Source organism: Alosa alosa, chromosome 12 (genome assembly GCF_017589495.1).
Source record: "Alosa alosa isolate M-15738 ecotype Scorff River chromosome 12, AALO_Geno_1.1, whole genome shotgun sequence".
In the NCBI taxonomy this organism is placed as follows: Eukaryota; Metazoa; Chordata; class Actinopteri; order Clupeiformes; family Clupeidae; genus Alosa; species Alosa alosa.
The window spans coordinates 21,469,658-21,490,493 of record NC_063200.1 but is presented as its reverse complement, the minus strand read 5'-3'; the positions used below and the strand labels follow the sequence as shown (position 1 = coordinate 21,490,493).

The 20,836-nt window shown below is 42.8% G+C and overlaps 1 protein-coding gene across 7 annotated transcripts; it reads right to left on the bottom strand.

The window, feature by feature from the left end:
- Positions 1-1,262: 1,262 nt before the first annotated feature.
- On the bottom strand, positions 1,263-16,200 carry pax8 (paired box 8). Of its 7 annotated transcripts, XM_048259836.1 has the most exons (13): positions 16,025-16,200; positions 15,416-15,574; positions 11,744-11,837; positions 10,625-10,790; positions 9,791-9,988; positions 9,330-9,406; positions 8,865-8,990; positions 8,135-8,307; positions 7,631-7,751; positions 6,794-7,033; positions 6,317-6,418; positions 3,025-3,111; positions 1,263-2,818 (listed from the first exon to the last, which is right to left on the bottom strand). In XM_048259836.1, the coding sequence occupies exons 3-13, from the start codon at positions 11,811-11,813 to the stop codon at positions 2,748-2,750; spliced, it is 1,431 nt and encodes a 476-aa protein (XP_048115793.1). In that variant the 5' UTR covers positions 11,814-11,837; positions 15,416-15,574; positions 16,025-16,200; the 3' UTR covers positions 1,263-2,747. The 7 variants fall into 7 exon arrangements, with proteins under 7 accessions (XP_048115793.1, XP_048115795.1, XP_048115796.1 ...); XM_048259838.1 differs by lacking the exon at positions 11,744-11,837; XM_048259839.1 differs by lacking the exon at positions 11,744-11,837 and having other exon boundaries at positions 10,625-10,766.
- Positions 16,201-20,836: the final 4,636 nt, after the last annotated feature.

Here is a 20,836-nt window from a genome sequence, read left to right as displayed (position 1 = left end):
TTTGTCTGCAAATCTTTACATTTTTAAGAAGAAAACGCTACTGTAAGATGGAGTTTCAAGTTCATGGGGAGTTCTGAGTGAATCCAGGGTCAAAAGTAGGACTGGCCCCTAAAGAGTGGGGAGGGGAGGAGCATAGCTGAAACATGCATTTAACTGAAAAAAAATGTAAATGCATGTTTTAGAAAAAAATGTGGAGAAACACAAATCAGCAAACGGTCTGGTTGGCATAATTGCTTGGCACAAGTCGATACTTGTTTTACCTCAACAAACCTCTGGCAATTAATGCAAGGGTGACGGAAACAAAAGCCATTTTGGCTTCGTGTGGTTCATTTTTGATTAATTAAAATTCATCTGAGCAGATATGGTGCGTTGCGTTTTAAGATCAATTGGAAAGTTTAAAAAGAAAGTCGGCTACGTGGTTCTCCTATAGCCATGGGCCATTATTTTAATGCTCTACGAGCAGCATATCCAAACATTACATCAACATCATCACTGAACACAAATCTGTTTGTTTTTTTACACAATAATAGTCGGATTGAAGATGTAGCCTACTTATACTGCACACTTCTTCAGGTCAGACAAAAGAGTAAAGCCTGAACAAACGATGTATTCTTTACACCCGCCAACACAGAAAAAGGTGCTGTTTTGAACTGGCCGTTAACGCGGAAGACCGGTCATCCATCATGCCGCTGGTGGGTCCAGGTGGGCCGCGGTGGCATCGCCGAACCGTGGCCTCGTTACGCCGCCATAATAATGAGACCCGTGAAGAGGGGGAGAAATAATTGCAAATAAAACTACATGATGCAGAAAATAAAAAAGGAAATTAAACAGATGCGCGTGTTTTCAGGATCATTGCTTTTGTCCTCTTCCTGCGTTCTGTATTAAATTGCTGACTTGCAAAAACGAAAGCGATATTAGTCTACATAAAAGGATTGTTGTGGCTTTAAAGGAAAATAGTCAAATAGTGAGAAAGGGACAATCCCGAGTCGAACTATTTGTTTAATCAAGTTGATCGCAAATTGCTTTGTTTTCATAGTTGAAGCATTTCCACGTTCACATTAAACATTTTAAAAATGTAGCATTTATAGATGATAATTTAACTAAAAATGTATCTAATACTGTAAATCTAATACTGAAGTACAACAATTATTTTTTAAACTAAAACTAACACGAAATATACACACATTAATATTCTTATTTTTGTTATGCAAGGACACCAGCTAAAAGCTTACTCATATAAAAATGAACATGGAGAACAAAAATCGACTTTGTCATGCTTTATTTAATTAAAATAGTTCTGTAAAAATTCCATATTTACACTTTAATAATATTATTGACAGTAAAAGTAAAAACAAACTTGAATCACAAGGTCTTGCAAAAAACATTAGCATGACAGAAAATTTGGAACATAATAGCCTTTGAAATCACTTCATCATACATTGCTTAACTCCATCCCTAAGTGGACAGCTTCAAAATTATTTAAAAGATAAAACTGCATTTCTTTTTTTTCCAGTAATAACATATCACCATATACATTATATACATATTGCCCCTAAACTGTAAACATGTACCATTTTGCAGATGAGCACTTTTATGTAGGACTATACATACTATATACGTTTGTTGAACGTATACATTCTTCCTGTTTACAGGTATTGTCTTATCAGAAAAGTAACTGCAATCACGCACTGTCTGTAGTACGGTTCAATACCATTACATGAAACTGGTAATCTGGAAATTATTTGATAAAATATAGGGACATTGCTGTGGACTCAATAGAAATACTTCATGCTATAACAGTGTATCAGTGGACAGTGCTACACCGACAGCCTCTCCTCAGCTTGGAACTTTATGTCTGCACCGAATGTCTGCCAGATTGGTGAGCTCAGAAGAATATCTTAATGGAGATGAACACTCGGGGATTAAGAAGTCGAATTAATATCAGAGATAAAGTCTGAGAATAGTGCGGAAAGAATGAGCAAAAATGTTCTTTAATAGCCTAATTCCCTCTCTCACTGGTTCACACGTCTCACCCTGCGCTGGGGATTCCATCATACCATCAAATGGATGGTCAATGAGAAGAAGAAAGAGGAGAAAAAAAGAAAATCTTTGGTCGCCATGTTTAGATGGAGGCAGGACAAGGAGAGCAGGCACTGGCCAGCATTCTCCTGACCAGAAATGGGTGTAGACGGTGTCTCTGTGTACACGTCGATGAGACGCATACAAAGGCACACTACTGTATGAGGAGCTTGTGTAAACTTGTGCGCATTTGTAATTCACTGCTGTGAGAGAGAGAGAGACTCACAGCAGAGGTGCCCAACCCTGCCCCTGCAGTCCTGCCCTACCCTACCTGCCTACCTGCCCCCATGGCGGTGTTCTGTTGCCACTCCATTAGACCTCTCCTGATTCTGCTGATCACGCCCCTCCGAGAGACTCTCTGAACATGACCACCAGGTGCGTTTGATTAGAGTTGAGACTTAAAAACCTGCAATGGTGGTAGATTTTCAATAGCAGGGTTGGGCCCCCCTGAACTACAATAAATAAATGAACGGCACCAGTGGCCAGTAGCGAGGCTGGCCTAATGGTCCATGATTCCTACAGACATCACCGCCAGGCCAACAGTTTTGCGCAGGACGCCATTACAATTCATCTGCTCTGACTCCCTCATTTCCTCCTCCCAGAGGAACTTTAAATCTCTTTGCGGCTTCTTCGCTCCTTCTCCTGGATCACGGATCTTGTTCTGGACACTAGAGGTGGTCGTAGGCAGCGGTGGAGGGGGCTGCAGCTCGGGAGGCAGTGCTGTAGTAATATGGCGAACCTGTAGATGGAGACAGGGAGCATGATGAGTATGTGCACTTAATTATTTTAATAAATCTCATGTTGGTATGTGTATCTGTGTGAGTCTAGCGACATGTGTGTGTATATGTTTTTATGTTTGTTTGAACTGGATCTTTATCACAAAAGCTATGCTGTATTCACAAGACATTCAGTCCAACTGTATGCATAGCTGTGTTATCTTCTCACCGAGAATGCCTGAGTTGGTGAATCTCCATGCCTCGCTGTAGGAGGTGTAGGGGGAGTGGGTGTAGGTCTGGCCAGAGTAATCCGCACCTGCACATGAACGACAGAGCAAAACATAGGCACTGATCAATATTAGAGGAAATGTAGCCTATAGCATGAACACAAACAAGAACAAAGCCATGTAACTCAAAGGGATGATCACAGGCGTTAACAAGAGAGCAAGCGGGGCGTTTTAACACATGGATGCACCGTTTAATGCATTCCTTTTATAGGACACACACATACACGGCTTGTGTGATCACTTGTGTATGTGTTGCTCTAACGTTCTCATTCGGGCGGTTGGAGCAGACGCTTCTTCAGTTTTGGGTCAGATCTAGACAGGTTCCACCAAACTGACTGCTGCCATGTGGTTAAAGACGCGGTCTACAATTTGGTTTTGTGAAAAGGTTGTTGATAGTTCAGCTCAGCTCAACAGCCAATCAAATGATAACCCTCCCTTTTGTGCCCCTGAAGCACCACACTGATTGGCTGGGACTGTTTATGCGCGGCCCGAGCCCCAATGTTTGTTGTTTCCCATCTACATCGCCATGACCTTCTATGATGACCACACTGAGTGGATAGCTAGCTTGGATAACACTCTGAGAAGCATTGCATTGAATTTGACAAAAAGAAAATGGGATTGGAAGCATGGACTGTGCCTTTAACTAAACGGACTCTGAGCAAAGGGAAGGCTGAGATTTTGTTAATGTTTGTGCTGACTGTGGTCATAGCACAGAGTATTAGAATACCTTAGGATCACAAGGCATTGGCTCATTCTTATTCGCCCAGTCTATGTTTTCGGTCTTTCTCTCTCCCTTTCTGTCTTTCTCTTTTGATCTGTCTCTGTCTTTCTGTCACTCACTGTGCCAGTCTCTCTCTCTCTCTCTCTCTCTCTTATTCTCTATCTCTCTCTTTCTATCTCTGTTTCTCTTTCTCTCTCTGTCTCTCTCTCTCTCATTCTCTCTCTTTCTATCTCTGTTTCTCTTTCTCTCTCTGTCTACCTCTCTCTCTGTCTCTCTCTGTCTCCCTCTATCTATCGCTCTCTCTCTCTCTCTCTCTCTGTCTCTCCCTCTCTCTCCCTAGTCTCATGTGAGCTTGTATTGTTTGTCGTTTCGGCAGTGTGGGCTCAGCCTTTAGCACATAATTCACCAACGGTTAGGGCGCGCTTGTAAACCATTAATCTGCAGGCCAGGTGGACGGCTGAGGCTGGGGGGCAGGAATGCCGCGGCTCACTGGTGCGTACCGTTAGTCTTGGCGTCCTCTCTCCAGTGTCCACACCATACCCGCCCGCCCAACCCACCGCCCGGAAAAACACCCTACACTCCCTCCTGCCCTCTCTCTTTCTCTCTCTCTCTCTCTCTCTCGCTCTCTCTCTCCATACCACACTTCCTCCTTCGGCCCTCTTTCACGTCCTCCAACAAACGTCCCTCCACGTCCTCCTTCTCTCCTCTTTTTTAAAAAACATTCCTATATCTAATTGGTAATTATGTTGGCAGGATTGAATCCCCTGGTACCCCCCCCCCACCCACCCACCCACCACACACACACACACACACACACACACACCCCCCCCTCCCTCTCAGAGAGTAATTGTGTATGAACGCTTCCTCACTGTGAGCCCCGCCAGAGAAAAAAAATAATAAATCAGAGCCTCTCATTTCGCGCTTCGAAGGGCAGACTTCAAATAAAAAAAAGAGTGAGAGAGAGGCACATCACACCATACACACTACAAAGCACCCCTCCTTCTCTCCTCTTCTCCTACTCCTGCCCCCTCTCCTTCTTCTTCATCCCTCTCTCTCTCTCTCACTCTTTCTCTTTACCCAAGCCGACTGTGCCACCCTCTAGTCCCCTCTTTGCATCCCATCCTGACACACACACACACACACACACACACACACACAGACACACACACACACACGCCAGCCCCGCCTCCCCTCTCCTGGGCCCCACAGTTCCCATGGCGATGTGTGGTCAGAGCAGCAGCGGCCTGGTGGTGGTGTGTGATGTGTGTGTGCGAGAGTGTGTGTGTGGTGGTGGTGGTGGTGGTGGTGGGGGGAGGGGGTTTGCGAGCAGCAGGGCGGAACCCCCAGCCTGTTCTCTCGTACCCCCTGGGCCCTGACTCCGGCGCGGTGCAGTTCACCAGTGGAGCAGGCTACTCATTAACCCCTCCAGCCCTCCTTCCTGTTAATCTCCCAACCCAACCTCCCTCCTGACGCTCCCTCCCTCCCTCCCTCTTTCCATCACTCCATCTCTCCATCGCTCGCTCTGTGGCCATCGCACTCCCTCCCTCCCTCACTCTCTTTCTCTCTCTGTCTTTCTCTGTGCCTCTCTTCTTCTCTTCCTGTCTGCTATCTTTTTCTTTTTGCCCTTACTCTTCTCTTTCTTTTTGTCTCTCCCTCCCCCCTTTTCTCTCAATTCCTCCTCATTCTCTTTTTCTCTTTCTTCTTCTCCATGTATCCCTCCCTCCTCTCTCTCTCTCTCTCTCTCTCTGTTTTTCCATCACGCTCTGTGTGGCCCTGTGCCAGCTGCATGCATCAGACTTTATTTTTCACAACACTGGTTTTCGTTCCCCCCCCTCCCTTCTATTCTGTCCTTCAGCCATCTAATTTTCTGCCGTTCTTCTGTCCACTCTGCCATGGCAGTTTCTCTTGGCTTCTCAACCTCCTCTGGGGGGTGATGGTGGTGGTGAGTGTGGCCGACTCGACTGGCCTCTCAGCATTTTTAAGCCGAGCCATGAAGTCAACATTCAGGTCTTTTTCTTTTTCACATTAAAGATAAGGATATAGGTCTGCACAGTGTATGCATTTACTTATAAATATCATAAAAATGTATGTCACGGGTAATTGTGGAGGGAATTCAACGCAGTGTGGATCACCTGCTATGTGGTATATATTACTAACATTAAATATTCAGAAGAGCTGTATTAAAAACAGCTGTCCCATTGCATTATCTTTGATGAACTCAGCCATCTTTGACTCCCTACTGTGAGCACAAGGACAGAGTCTTGAGTAGATCTTCATATTTGACTCTTACTATCTGTGGTTCAAGAACGCTAACCCAGGATGGAAAAAGAGAACCCGCTAAAGGTAAGAATACATTTAATTTGCATTTATATGTATGTGAATATGAATGTGCCTAAATGTGAATATGAATGTGCCTAAATGTGAATATGATCGTGCCTAAATGTATTAGTGTGTCTGTGTGCTTGTACAGTCTAATGCATAGGGACTAATGCATGTGCTGTAAGAGCGCTCACCTGCTACCATCCCTGTGATGGCGGAGGAGGAGTAGCCTGTCTGGCCAGCAGAGGGGATGTGTGGAGGGTAGCCAGGGAGACTGGAACTGACCATATCTCTCCCTAAAAGTAAATAAGCACAAACACACACACACACACACACATCAGTTAGCTAATGCTCCTTCCCAGGTATGAAATAACCCTGAAATGAATTTGGCACTCATGGATCAGACTTTTTAAGAAGAACTCTGACACTGTGTCGCATTTACATCCCACAGTGACATTTAATATTTACATATTTTTTTTCAAATCCCACTTTCAGTATATAATTAGTACATTTTAATCATGAGGACACAGTATTTCGTGAGTACACAGTAATTAGAAGTCAATATTTGGGCAGCCGTCCTGGGCACAGCTGATAAGCATGTCACATGACACCAGAATGCAAATGAGAGGCTATGCTGTGTTGATGGAGGGGGCGGAGCCATGAGTGTTTACCTGCGATGAGTGATTGGCTGCTGAACTGCCCGTAGACTGGAGCATGATGGGAAAATGAGTTGAAGGCATGAGAGAAATGGGAGGCGGAGCCGCCACAGCTGTTACTGACGGACGCCGGCGCCTGAATGGCTTGGAGGTCCAGGAAAGCGGAGTTGGCTATGATGCTGGGGGAGGGGCTCGAGCTGGTCACCTCGGGCGACACTTCCTGTTTCAGACAGAGTGGGAGGGGCTGTAGGGGATCTGGAGGCGGGGCATGGCGTGGTGCAGCAGCAGCGATGGACAGGTGGGCAGGAGGGCAGGCAGGCAGGCGGGATACGCGGGTGGGAGGGTGGAAGAGGAGTGTGAGGAGGAGGAGAATGAGACAAATTAACGGATGAGAAATGAGCGGCTGTACAACACCAAAGAAAACAGCTGCAAACGCCACCGGTAGCCATTAACTTAAATCAAAGGCATGAGCGATGAGCGCGCGGTGACAGCGTCGGCATCAACGCCGCCGAGGAGACAATGGGGCTGAGGCTGCGGCTGAGATGTACATCCCCCTACATCTGTTTTGTGTTAGGCTTCAAATAGAGCGTTGGGCCGTTTGGGGTAATTAGCCAAATTAATTATTCAATGCATCAGCAAGCATGACAAGCTGAAATGTGGCTGCACTGAAATGGAGAAGAAAAAAAGAGTAGAGGGAGAGAGAGTGAAACAGAGGGAGGGAGAGAGAAGAAGGACAGAATAGCATTGGGCAGGTGTAGAGAGAGAGAGAGAGAGAGAGAGGGAGAGAGAGAGGGAGAGAGAGAGAGAGAAATGGAGGAAGACAGAGAGAAGTTGTACATTTCGTATATTCACCTGCAACAACAGTATAACTCTGGTGTGCGGACAGGTTGCGTCCGATGGCTGCACTTGATGTTGACAGGCTGGACTTCCCATCCTCTAGACTTCCATTGATGAGGGACAGGGGGTATAAAGCCTGCAAGTGGCACACAAATAAAGCTGAAGGGCAAATACACACCCAGTCCCTACTAGGCACTAATAAACAACAAAAACTACTCTACTGGCCATTTTTTCAATAAAAAGTCGTTGAAAAAGCCATACATGAATAAATAATGATTGTCAACCTATTATGTATAGCAAGTGTGTTTCAAATAAAATATGTTTAGCAATATATAGTAAAAATAAAAATATCCCCCTCCCCAAAACAAAAACCCCAAAGTGCCTATGAAAATTCGTTCTAATTCAATAAAATGAAAAAAAAAAAAAAAAAAAAACACAAAGGAACACACTCTAATGTAAAGTTCACAAACAACAACAAAAATGTGTGAGTAAAACTGATTAATTGTCTGCAGGGTGTACCTGCTCTGTTTTGCTGGCGGTGGTGGAGCCAAAGGCGTCAGAGGGGTAGTGGTGGCGCTCGAAGCCGCAGTCCAGGTGCTGTGTGGGGGGGAAGTGTTCCGGTCTCAGCTGCTTCCTGGGGCCGCCTCCGCTGCTCTGAGAGTCCACACTCAGCCGACAGCTCTCCTGGTCACCTGGTTCACACACACACACACATACAATACCACAGACACACATGAACACACACACACACACACAGAGGCGCGTGCACGCGCACACACACACACACACACACAAAAACACCACACACACAGAGTCAGTGGCAGGTCTTTAGCTCTTGCCTGGCCGCAGGCTACTTACAAAGTCTGGTCCGTTCATTAGCATGGAATCAATACGCAACATTGAGTGGTTCAGTGGGGGAAACAGTCCGTCCCAGTGAGAAAAACTCAAGTTGAATCAACACCGTGTGGAGAAGCTCATAAACAAACAGCCATTTCATTGCAATACAGCGGCCCTATATACTCCAGGGAGGTTAAATGAGACAGAGAGAGAGAGGAGAGAGAGGAAGAGAGAGAGCAAAAAAAAGAGGGAGCGAGAGAAGGAGCGGGAATGAGAGGCCTTATTAAGCTGAATGGATCCTGCAATCATCATTAGCAACGTGCAGCAGGGGGGAGCTTCGCCCCAGAGGGAGGACGCAAAGGCGTCTGTGGAGAGAGTCTTTAGCCGGTGCGGCGGGAGAAACAGTACTCACTGTCATCGTGGCTCCTCTTGCCCTCCGTGGTGGCTTGTGGAATGCCCAGCAGGCCGCTGATGGAGTAGGTGGATCCCAGAGAGTCGGACTGGGGGGACTCGGGCGGGGTGACCGCAGAGCTGGGGACTGGGGGTCACAGCAATACACAAATTAGCCATTAGCATAGTGTCTTTGTAATTCAATTGCAACCAAAGTGTTCACCTCTACCGAAGTCATGTTTATCTTAGATTTACCACAGTGCTGTGCATTAAAAATATAGTCCTGTTACATTGAGATATATGAACAAATAAATGAGGAATATGGCTAAATAACTGATGCATTTTACTTTACTAATTTATTTAGTGATATTATTGACAAGCCCACCTGCAGCTGGCCCTTATGTTGTTATGTAAATGATTTGTTTGCTAAGGCGCTTTGTTGCCAGTGGGTTCAAAGGCGCATCACAGCAGTGTAAGAATCACTCACTCAGTGTGTGTCCGGGGCTCAGTCCTTTGCTATCCAGAGGCAGGTTGAAGGACTGCTGCACTTTTGTTCTAATAATTCTGAAAAGAGATTTTTAAAAAAGACAAATAAGCCATCTTACTTACCATGTGGATTAAGAAAATAGACCCCTTAAATAAAATAAAGAGAAAAAAACATGACAGACAAACAGTACAGAAAAAGTATGTGATGACCTACCAAAAGTAATGAGAAGAGTCTAATAACCAAAATGTATTGGAAAATGTTTTTGTTTTTTAAATGTTTTCATAAACATGCTCCTTTGAAAAATGTCATGGAGTTTTTTACCAACATTAATTAACTTTACCAATCTAGTATTACTATCCCGTCTCCATGAGCAGTGCTCTCTAAAGGCATTTTTCTTAAACTGTTAGTAAATAAACTGTAAGTAAATAAACTGTTAGAAGTGTCCCATGTGTACTGTGTACCTGTTGATGGAGCTGACACTGGGCACGGTGTCGCTGTCGCACACCCCCTCGGCCAGGAGCCTGTCTCTGATCTCCCAGGCAAACATGGTGGGGTTCTGCCGCTTGTATTCGGCTATCTTCTCCACCACTTTGGGTGTGGCTACCTTGGGCTTGGAGCCACCGATGACCCCTGGCTTGATGCTGCCAGTCTCGTAATATCTGTATGGGAGGTCAGTGATGTGCAATTAGGGACGGGTGGAGACGTGGTGGGAAGTTGTGTTTGCGTGTGGTCAGGTGTCAGTGTGTGTGTGTGTGTGTGTGTGTGTGTGTGTGTGTGTGTGTGTGTGTGTGTGTGTGTGTGTGTTTGAGAGAAGAACAACATTTTCTTTCATATGAATTTCTCTGACAAATTTTAAGTGTTTATGTCTCTGTGTAAGATTGGAAAAAATCCCTAGCAGGGAAAAGAAAGTCAATTTTTATGAAGACAATTTTATGAAGAGATTTGCCTTTGGGTGGAAATGAGAGAATGAACAAAGGATCAGATTAAGTACTGTATGTATGTCAGTATCTGAGAGATTATGCATGCATAGATATGCTGTGTGAGAGAGCTAAATAGTGTGTATATCTGTATGTGTGTGTGTGTGTGTGTGTGTGTGTGTGTGTGTGTGTGTGTATGGTGTGAGAGTGTATGGTGTGGGTGTATATTGTGTGTGTGTATATGTCTGTGTGTGTGGGGGGGGTCTGTGTATGGTGTAAGTGTGTATGGTGTGTGTGTATATATATGTGTGTGTGTGTGCGTGTTTGTGTGTGTGTGTGTGCGTGTGTGGCCATGGCTCCGTGTGCGTGCTCCCTCACCGTCCCAGGATCTTGCTGACACAGCCGTGGCTGACCCTCAGCTGGCGGGAGATGTCGCACGGCCGCACGCCCTGGTGCGCCATGTCCACGATGCGCTGCCGGATCACCTCCGGAAGCGGCCGGCCATTCACAAACATTCCGCCTAGTTGGTTAAGGCCCCCATGACCTGGGGGAGGGAGGGGGATGAACACACATTAAACGGCACGCCACCTTTAAAGCCTGCTGTCCAGGACAAACACAAACACAGGCTCAGTGCAGTGCGGAGGGCTGCAGGCAGGCTGGGACAGCTCTATCTGGCTCTATTTGTTAGGGCTGTAAACCTACTCCAGACCCAGACAGGCTCTTAGCCACTGAATCCTCTTTAATGAGATTTTGACAAGGCAAGGTTAACATTTACAGTCAACTTCTGGGTCCATCATCTCTTTTATTCATTGATTATGGCTTAATGTTGTATGCAAAATTGTATGGAAAAATTACCCAATACAAATCAGAATAACCATGAAAAATAACTCGTAAAATTTACCAAATAAATTGTCTGGTCTATTCAGTCTATCTAATATTTTCATCTTAAAAGGAATTTGAATGTTAGATGTTATTGGTCTTTGCGATAACAAAAAACCTATTTAAAGGGAAATAATAATGAAATAATAATGAATTTTGCATGGACTCCTTAATAACTTGGTTCTAATTATTTTCAACATTAATGAAAGAAAAACAGATAAAGAGAAAGATAGAAAGACAGATAAAGATAGAAAGACAGACAGACAGGCAGAGAGAGAGAGAGAGAGAATTATGATCCATAAATCTTCCTCAGATCATATATAGTCACGTTCATCATTAGATGTCACTTTCCTCACAAAAAAAAAAACGTGAAAATCTTTCAAGTCTTTTTCTCATTCTCATTCTCCCTTGTTAGGAGGAAGAAATAAGGCCTCTTTTTGGTTGACTGCATTCTATGGACACTGGACACTCTTCCTGGTAATCCTGGTTTGTATCATATATCATAAATTACAGAGCAAAGATAAACCATCTGGCTACAGTGAACAGTTAAGCCATTTACAAAACATATGATGATTTTCCAAACAGTGATTATTAAAAAAAAAAAAAAAGTAAACTGACCAATTATGTCGGATCTAGCTAGAATTTTGACAGCATCTGGTCTAGACAGCTCTGTGCAAGTCTTCCACATTTTAGGGGGATCTGTCCGGGTTTCCTAAGGGGACATAGAAGGAAGGGGATTGTGGTTCAGTAAACTGGCCTTTGCCTCCTGGCTGTCAGTAAGTGTGCCAGTATAGCATGCTGCTGCACTGAAACTTTGAAATCAAGAAGAGAACTGGACCAGAGCTAGCGGTACCTAGCCATCCTGTGCCACAACAGCAATATGTTGAAAAATCTACCCTATAGGCCTAGAATTGCAAGGGCTGGTCAGATGTTATTTACGTTTCCTAGGATTACATTTGTGATTAAAAAAAAGAGAAAATAATCCGGTATGTAGCCCACTTCAGTGCGATATGCTATAGCCTAGAATTGACGAGTACAATTATTTCTGGATAAATAAAATAGAGCTATATTTCACATGAAAAAGGCCTACGCTACGCCAACTTCGCCAAAGTTACCAGAGTAGCCGGAATCACGCGTCTTTAGTCTATAGGCCTAGTTTGTCCTTCAAGGAATCACGTCAATTGTGCAGGTGGATTGAATCAACTTCATCGGATCTTCCCATGAAACTCAACCCGATCTCACAAGCAATGCGTATGAAGTCGTACGCAATTCGGTATTAGTGTTGCGTACGACTTCATACGCATTGCTTGTGAGATCGGGTTGGTGTGTTGGCTCGCTGTTGCAAGAACTGAACCGCGGGCGGGCCTCAGATGGTAGGTTTACTTCAATATGTAAATGCTCGTAGGTCTATTACTGTCAAGTTAATGATAATGATAATGATAACAAAAACGTATTTTAGGCATCACATCCGAAGAGACTGGTATAATTTATCACTGCTGTTTTACGAGACAGTCTAAATGGCGAGCAAGCGGCCATCGTGTTGTTGGCGCAGATCTAGACTAACCCAGACATTAACCCTACAACTGCAAGGTCACATGCTGGCACTGAAATCGACATTTGTCTGCATCCGAGGGCAACAGGGGGCAGCACAAGTTTCCCCCGTCATCATAGAGGTTAAATTAAACTTGTGCTGTAATATTCCATATACCGATGTTAGTCTACGCGCATGATGCCTAAGAGCCGACTTTCATTAACTAAATATGTAAACTCTTGTTTCTTTGTCTGTTGGTTTTCTGAGCATTTAAAATAATAGCATAATAGTAATAGACATAGTGGAAAATAATACTAGGCTAATAATAATATTTCTTATTATTATACGACACTGTAATAATACGGTTTATTAAGCATTCACTTCAGCTATGTGCTCAGATTGGCAGTGATATTTAAAATAGAATTCATATAATTTAGGTCACTGGGGCTATGAAGGAGAATGTGGTACTTGTGTTGTAACATAACGCAAGGAAGTAAGGATCAGGTTCAGCTTGCGTCTTTTTGTTTTGGGTCTTCTCTGTAGTCCTCTGTCTCAGTGGTTTGCATCAGTGACTTGCTTAGAATCCCTACTTTTAATTTAACCCATTCAGGGTCTTGCTTCCCCTCGCTCTTTTCTTGTCCTCTCCCGCTTTCATTACCACATCAAACGGCGCTATTAACGGTGCTAGCGGAGTGTGTAAAACTCTCCCCGCCAAGCTTCACCACCCGGCAGGATATTAAAGGGAAGCTACCCCAAGGGAATAAGCACCACAACAGACACTCTCATACAGAGATACAGAAACTCTCTCTCTTTCTCTCACACACACACACACACACACACACACACCAGTAACATCATCCTCATTGCCCAGCCTTCCACGAAACCAATGGCTCTACCCTAACATTAACACAAACACACAATGGCATAATACACTAACCACTGCTAAACTATTTATGTTTGACTTAAATATCCTCATTATTGTGTGTAGTGGGCCCAAGTTAGCCTACGCTTCTCTCCATATTAGATGGGTGCCTAATTACGCTCAGGGTAGACTACTTTGAAGTTTGCATAATATAGAATCACTAAGGTTGTATTAAGTACGAAATGTAACATTTTATACTGTATGATTATAATAAAGGCCATAATGGTAAAGTCATGGGATAACAGGATGGGAAATGGTCTCTCATCGTTGCTCAGGCCCATCAAACTGAAGGCAAATTTTACTCATTAAATGGAAAATGACTGTCATAAATTATTTCAAAATATTTTGTCAGAAAGCTCAATTTCCGATGCATATTGTTAAACTATTCACAGGTCAACACTATTGTGTGCATATATTACACTGACAACACATTCTCCATAGTGTGTGAGGTTTTCAGATCAACTCAGATCAACTGTTAAAGCAATATTCTCAATGACAGAATAAAGGCTTTTTCGATTACAAACAGTCTATTCTAATACACATTTAGGCTATATAAATACATTGCTGAGGAAAATTATGTGTAAGTTAAATTATTATGATACCATCGATACATCATACTAACCAACCGATGCTCAACTTGCCTATTCCTCTCAGAGGCAACTCACACCAGCGCTACCCCTAGACTCCATATTCTAAAAAATACAGCTTACTTTGACTTCTCATTTAACACAAATTGACATAAATGCATATTCTCACTTGAAGTTTTAAATGAGATCATCTGAGATGTCATGTTTGTTATAAGTGCTTTCGCCTCAGGGACGCGTGTAAACAAGCTCCGTGTCTTTGACATTATTGAATTGACATCGACAGGACTACCAAGTGTCAGTCTGCTGGCTGGTATCACCGCCAATAAACTGACTTCAATGCAGGAGCGTATGCCTATTAGAGAAGTAAAAAAGAAAATAGCCTTTAGCAAGCCTTTCTCGTCGCTTTGCCATCCTCATTGAGACTGGCACACAATCATGCCACCCAGGGGTTCTTGTCTTGCATATTGTTTATGTTAAAGTGAGTTAATACGCACGCTGAGTTACTGTCTCACTGCTGCAATGACACAGGGCTTGGATGAAAATATTACTGACTAGACTAGGTCTTTTCGAGGTGTAAGATGATAATATGTTGATTTGTGGACGAACTGGCATATGCTGTATAACCGAAAATCCACCGGTACGCTTGGAGTTGGGCAGCATTGACTGGGGGTATCGAGTGATTGCCCATTTTCAAAATGCAACCCAGGTTAACAATTAATTTAGGTAATCATGTTTATCAGTATATTTTGGATAAAGTAAAAAAAAAAATGGAACAACAGCAAGTAGCCTACAAAAAAACAGATACAGTCAATGGAAGCCCACAGAGGACAGGTATAACTCCACAACTTCATCTGCATTTTAAAACTTGTAAAATGCTAGCATGAAATGCAAGCCACGGGGCTAGGAAAAATATTATTGCAAAGATTTAGCAAACAGAGTGATGGCCTTCAGCTCAACATTTCAGTTACTGACACTTTTCAGAGGGATATTATATAATTTAGATGAGAGTACCAGTTCAATATCTGCATTTATGACAGCTGAATCGACGATTAAATCATTATTATAATGTTATATGGATGAACTCGGTGTTGTAGCGTTTTATGTGACATTTAACCTCGCCTATTTGAAATCTTTTAATACACGACCACATTATTGTTATTTGTTCAGCATATGTATACCAATATTATATGTTATTTTGCGCACACCACGGCAGAAACAGAGGCTATATGTATATATGGCTATCTGTTTACCTCGGCCTGTGGTGCTGGACATTTCTCTGAGGTCTTGGTCGTTGGGTGTCCGGGACAAATGTAGGAGGTCCACGCTTTCAGTTAATCTGCTGTGTTTTAGTCCATATGGGGGGGCTCTCACCTGGTATGAAAATGTTCCTGCGTGGACACTTAAATGCACTGCAAAAGGACATATCATAGTAGTTAATATCGGCTCACTAATTTACTAAAGTTATAATAACGGCTTTCGCGTCCTTACGCGACCGACGTTCATCATGCTTTGCAGCTTTACCCTGAACTTAGCGCATTTGAAGTCAAGTGGATTCGTCCGCTCCTACATGAATGGTTTAAATAGTTCTAGTGGAAATGCAACCAGTTTAGCTCTTATTGCTTAGTTGTGTCGCCCATATTTTTGTCTTAAATGGCACTAGTTCTCTTGGATCTTGTTAACTTCAGATATGATGATACAGCAATAACAGTTTCAAGTCACAGCACCCACCGTTGACCGGCTGTAGCGAAAACAAGTTTGGAACGCTCAGTAAAGTCAGCTATCATTTGGCACAAGAGGACCACACTGCTAGCCTGAGACTCTCAATTACACCTGGTACTTTGATTTATATAAACTGTTACCTGCGTCTTGTGGAAGGATGAAGCAGAAGTCCTTGAAGGCTATTATCCAACGCAACTAGATTACAATGGAGGAGAGGCTTTAAAGGCTTGTGGCCTGTTGAGAGACGATTCCTACTCGGAGAGAGATGGATTAGAGCTTCTAACCGCACGACGTTTCGTTTCTCCACTACTGTAAAACGTAGATGTCTAAGCGCATCTGTCAGTTCTCTGTGTGGTTTTATTTCAGTGACGCTCCTAAACGCTAGCTGTGGAAACGATGTGGCTCAGCTATTGGATAACGGCTCAGTGGGTGGATTCTTTGATCAAAGAGTAAGGTGTGGCTTTACGAAAGCGGGCGTTTCTCCTCCAAAACAGCATGGATGGATGATTCGTGTTTTTAGCAAGCCCCTTTCATACAACAGAATATAGCAACTAAGCGATACGCCAACGTTTACGGAAACATCCGTCAAGGATCTGGTTTGTTTTCCTTACCCCCAGCGACAGCCGCACTTTGATTAGATCTTGATGTGACACGATTTCCGGGGATGTGTTAATTCGTGCTACATACAGGGTCCACTTTTTCACAGACAATTTGGTACCTGATTGCTGTTATCTGTCATTATTGTAACCATCATTTCAGTCTGGATACCTATATGTCACTTGGCTTGATCGGTAGCCTGAAGGTTCTCTTGAGGGCATAGCCTGTCTTAAACTGTAGCCTATGCTAAAAGTGTCTGAGGGTCCACCTTGGTCATTGCCTTGATTTTAAGTGACATAGTTTCTGATATGTAATAGTGGAGGAAAAAATATAATTTTAGACTATTTTGATAAAATATTGATCCGGTAACTGTTTGAGATTAAATATCCCTACATTTTTATATCAACGCATCTGATGATGTTTACTAAATTAAACGGGGAAGTGTCAAGAGCACCAATTTACGCACTGTTTGTGCCGATATTTTTTTTGGACAAAAGGTTGGAAGTAACAGAAAATAGAGGTGCTCTCATTTTTTATTTGTGTTTATTTGTGTTCTTTTATTACTTTTGGAAATATTCTTTCGATTGACACAACAACATATTTAAGATGTACTTGCAGGATCCTCTCAATGGGGTGCGAGACCCCCTCCATGGTTTAACACCATTTAGGTTGTTCTCACAAGCGTCTAAAACAAAACAATGCAACACTTCAAATTACCTTTAATTTTCACACCATGGTGCGTTGTCTTGGCCAGGGAGACGACTGCTCAGCAGTGTTGCTTTTCTCTGCCATATGGCGCGTGGCCAGAGTCAATAAAAGTTATGTTTTTATTTTCAATACCAACTTGAACGACGAGGGGATTTTTATCCAAAAGTTCACAAACTTCAGATGGGGTGACTAGGCCTCTGATGAAGAACAAGCGTATTGAGTTTAATTACATAATTGAGAGTCCTTGTGATTTCTTTTTGAAGGGCATATCATACGCCGGATTACGACAAAAAAACATATATGATGAAAGAGCAAGCTACCTTTGACATAAACAGCGCAACATCTTTGGTCAATGCAGCCCGAAGCTTTTATCTCAACAGTAGGCCTATTTGGCGTGTGAAGTCATTCTTTCTTTCCCTAGCACGTCGCGCTGAGTAAATGCCATTACACTAGTGCCGCTGCAGGACAAAGTGGCGTGTTTTGAGATAAATACGACTGTCGAGGTGGAACTAAAGCGAATCATAGCGTAAATGTAGGTTAAAAAAAATTCCACACTGAAGTGCGGGAGAGTGAACGCCAGGCCATCGCCTGGGGAAGAGACAGGGGTAGAGAATAAAAAAGGCAGTGGAGGTTATCAGGAGTTTAACAAGGGATTAAAACTCCAAGATGCTTATCTTGATTTGAAAAATGTCAAATATGGTAATATGTCATCAATACTGAGAACTAGCCAATGCATTTATGTAGACACAAGTTATGTCTGGGGCTATTTAACTTCATTGGAAACTGGGCATTGTCATTGTTAGGTAAGCCTAATAAATGCAGTAATGCTATACATACATAGGCCGAAATTGGCACCAATCATCAGTCAAATGCTGGTAAACTATGAAAGTGGCAGGTAGATTTCAGACACAAAATAATGATATATTAGTGTCTGGTGTATTTGCGCATTTGTCTGTCAGTAAACTGGCAAAATGCACATTTAAAAAAATACATTCCTGATTACATGCGATAACAATTACAATCAGGTAATAATGGACCGTTTTGTATTGTGTTTTGTGTCAGATACAGTAGGTGCTGTGTTAAGACTCCCATTATAAATAGTATTTTGGAGTTAATTCAGATGATTGGTGACATGACCCACCACATCAAGGTTTTCAAATCCTCAAACTACCCACCAATTCGAATAAACAGTCAAAGGGGAAATAAACATAGTGTGGGCCTATGTCATCATTTATCTTCTGGAGAGTTTACTTCATTTTAGAGAACCTGTAATAAAAAAATAACTTGATATTCCAAACAGCAGCGATGTCATGCGTTTCATTCAAAAAATGTTAAGGCTTATTGTTTTAATTTCCTATGTTTTGTTTTCTCCCCCTTAGTTTTAAAGGAATATTGTGCCGTGATAGCCTAAGTTTTCTGTTAATTAGAAAACTTATGGAAGAACTACATTATAAATGTAACGTGTTATAAAAGTTGTCTGGTAGTGCTTTTGAGACACAGACTGAAGTGAAATAATGTAGTTTTACGCACAATGAATTTCCATTTCTGATTTTGCTCTGACTTCATAGTCTCCTACAATAATCTTTGTGCGCTGGTGGAGAAAGTTAATGAGGAATAAAATGAAAAGTTTTTTTTATATTATGCTATATTATCTATACTGATCAATGATTTCAAAGCAGTTTTAGTTAGTTTCTTATTAATTATATATATATATATATAAAAGCATAATATACCACAGATGACATTGGCTAAATGTTGGTTGAAGTTTAACAAAGCCGCGTCAGGTGCCTATCTGAGCTTTGCCCGAAGAGTCAGTGGCAAGACAGACAACCCTATGTTGTTCCGCGCTGTGCGGGTGATCTTTAAAACAACTCGTTTGAACATTTGATTCCAAAGGAACGATGTAAAAAAGGTATTTCTAATTTCCAAAATTCCGTTTAAGACAAACGTTTCAATTGGAGCGATGTAGGCTAGCTAATATTGTCTGCCATGAGCCTAGATTTTGTCGCTCCCGTAGGCTATGCATTATTCTGTCAAAGAAAGTTATCGCAGAGAACTGAAGTCCGCGCTGCCAGAATTCCCTCTGTTTGGTGGGGTCGAGGGAAACAATTTCCATTCATAAAACCTCTTCTCTGTTCTGAGATGGAGATAAAGTTAAACGTTTGGGGTGTGTCTTACGGGAGGGTGCACCAGGCGTCTCCGGATTGAACTCCAAAGGCCAGCAGCGTCTGTGACTTTTGGACCAGCACCCCACATCATCCCTCGGGGGAATTTGGATGGAAATGAGAGGGCAAGGGGTCATGTTGTCGCATCTTTCAAGTCCAAATGATCCAACAATGCTTCAGTCAGGTGTTGAGGGGAGGGCATGAGAAAAGGACATTAAAGCCTTGTTTATAGCCATCATGGTAATATTGTTGTCACTGTATTACAGAGTACCCTGAAGTCATCACACCCCATTATGTTTTGTTTATTCGGGAATTGAGGAGAAATGGCTGAATCAACAATTGCAGGTATAAACGAAATGATTGACGGGGTCCTGTTGACATCAAACTTGATAGTATCTTGGAGGATATCTGTAAAATCTAAGTCTGCCACAACGCTTTATATTTAAAATCGCATAGTTACTAGCAGCAAACAGACGACATAAGCATAAACGTTTGCTCGAAAATGACAAAAGTGCACTTCAGTTGGGAAAGCGTTCCGCATTGCCTTTATAAATTTACATGATGGATTGGGTGACACTGTCAAAAAGCTCTTTCCGTCACCATCTAAGATGAATTGAAATAGGCCTAGTTAAAATCGAGTATTGTGTTGCTTTCCCTTTATATGCTTATTTATACAAACTTAGACTTATTCGTCAACTTTTCTTTGAAATAGAGTATTTTTGCGGTTGCACTCCACCTGAGGAGTTATGGGGAAAACCTCAGGCACCTGATTCACTGGTCGCGGGCAGCGCGTGCCACCCACCCTGTTCCCTGCGTGATGCATTGCCTTGTGAAGCCCGTTGCGACTGTGCTTGTCATTCCGCGCTCTCCCCAAGATGAATGGGTCCGTGTTAAACCACACTTAATAGCAACTTTTATAAATCTACGCACACGCTTGTCTCGTTGTGGTCAGCGACTCGAGATGAGCCAGATAATTAGATCATAATAGCGCTGAGAAACGCCTCAATATTGATGATTCCATTAGCCTTCCGCAAACATTTCGTGCCTTCTTTGGTTCTGCAAACTTAACCGTTTCCACTGTCGACTTTGATAAATCTCCCCCATACTAACTTGCTTTCTGCAATACCTTTCTTGCACATAGTCGTGCCATTCCCTGATGTCTAAGCTGTAAACTGGGCTGATATCCTGGCCAACTTCCTTGAAATTGACTAATTTACATTTATTTCAGAGCCACCTTGATGCAGACCTGAAAATGCATTTCACCGTTGCCTCCTTGTTCAGTGAAAAGAATGCCTTGTCTTGGCATTTGGCTTGACTTGCCCTAGATGTCTGTTGATAAACTTGATTCACTTTGAAACACATTCTTAAAAATGGTTTGTTGCTTCAAAGTATAAACTCTAGCTCTAGTGTGTTCTGTGTGAGAGGGTCTATGAGATGGTGTTATTCTGTCTGACTCTTACACTGAACTGCATCGCCAACCAG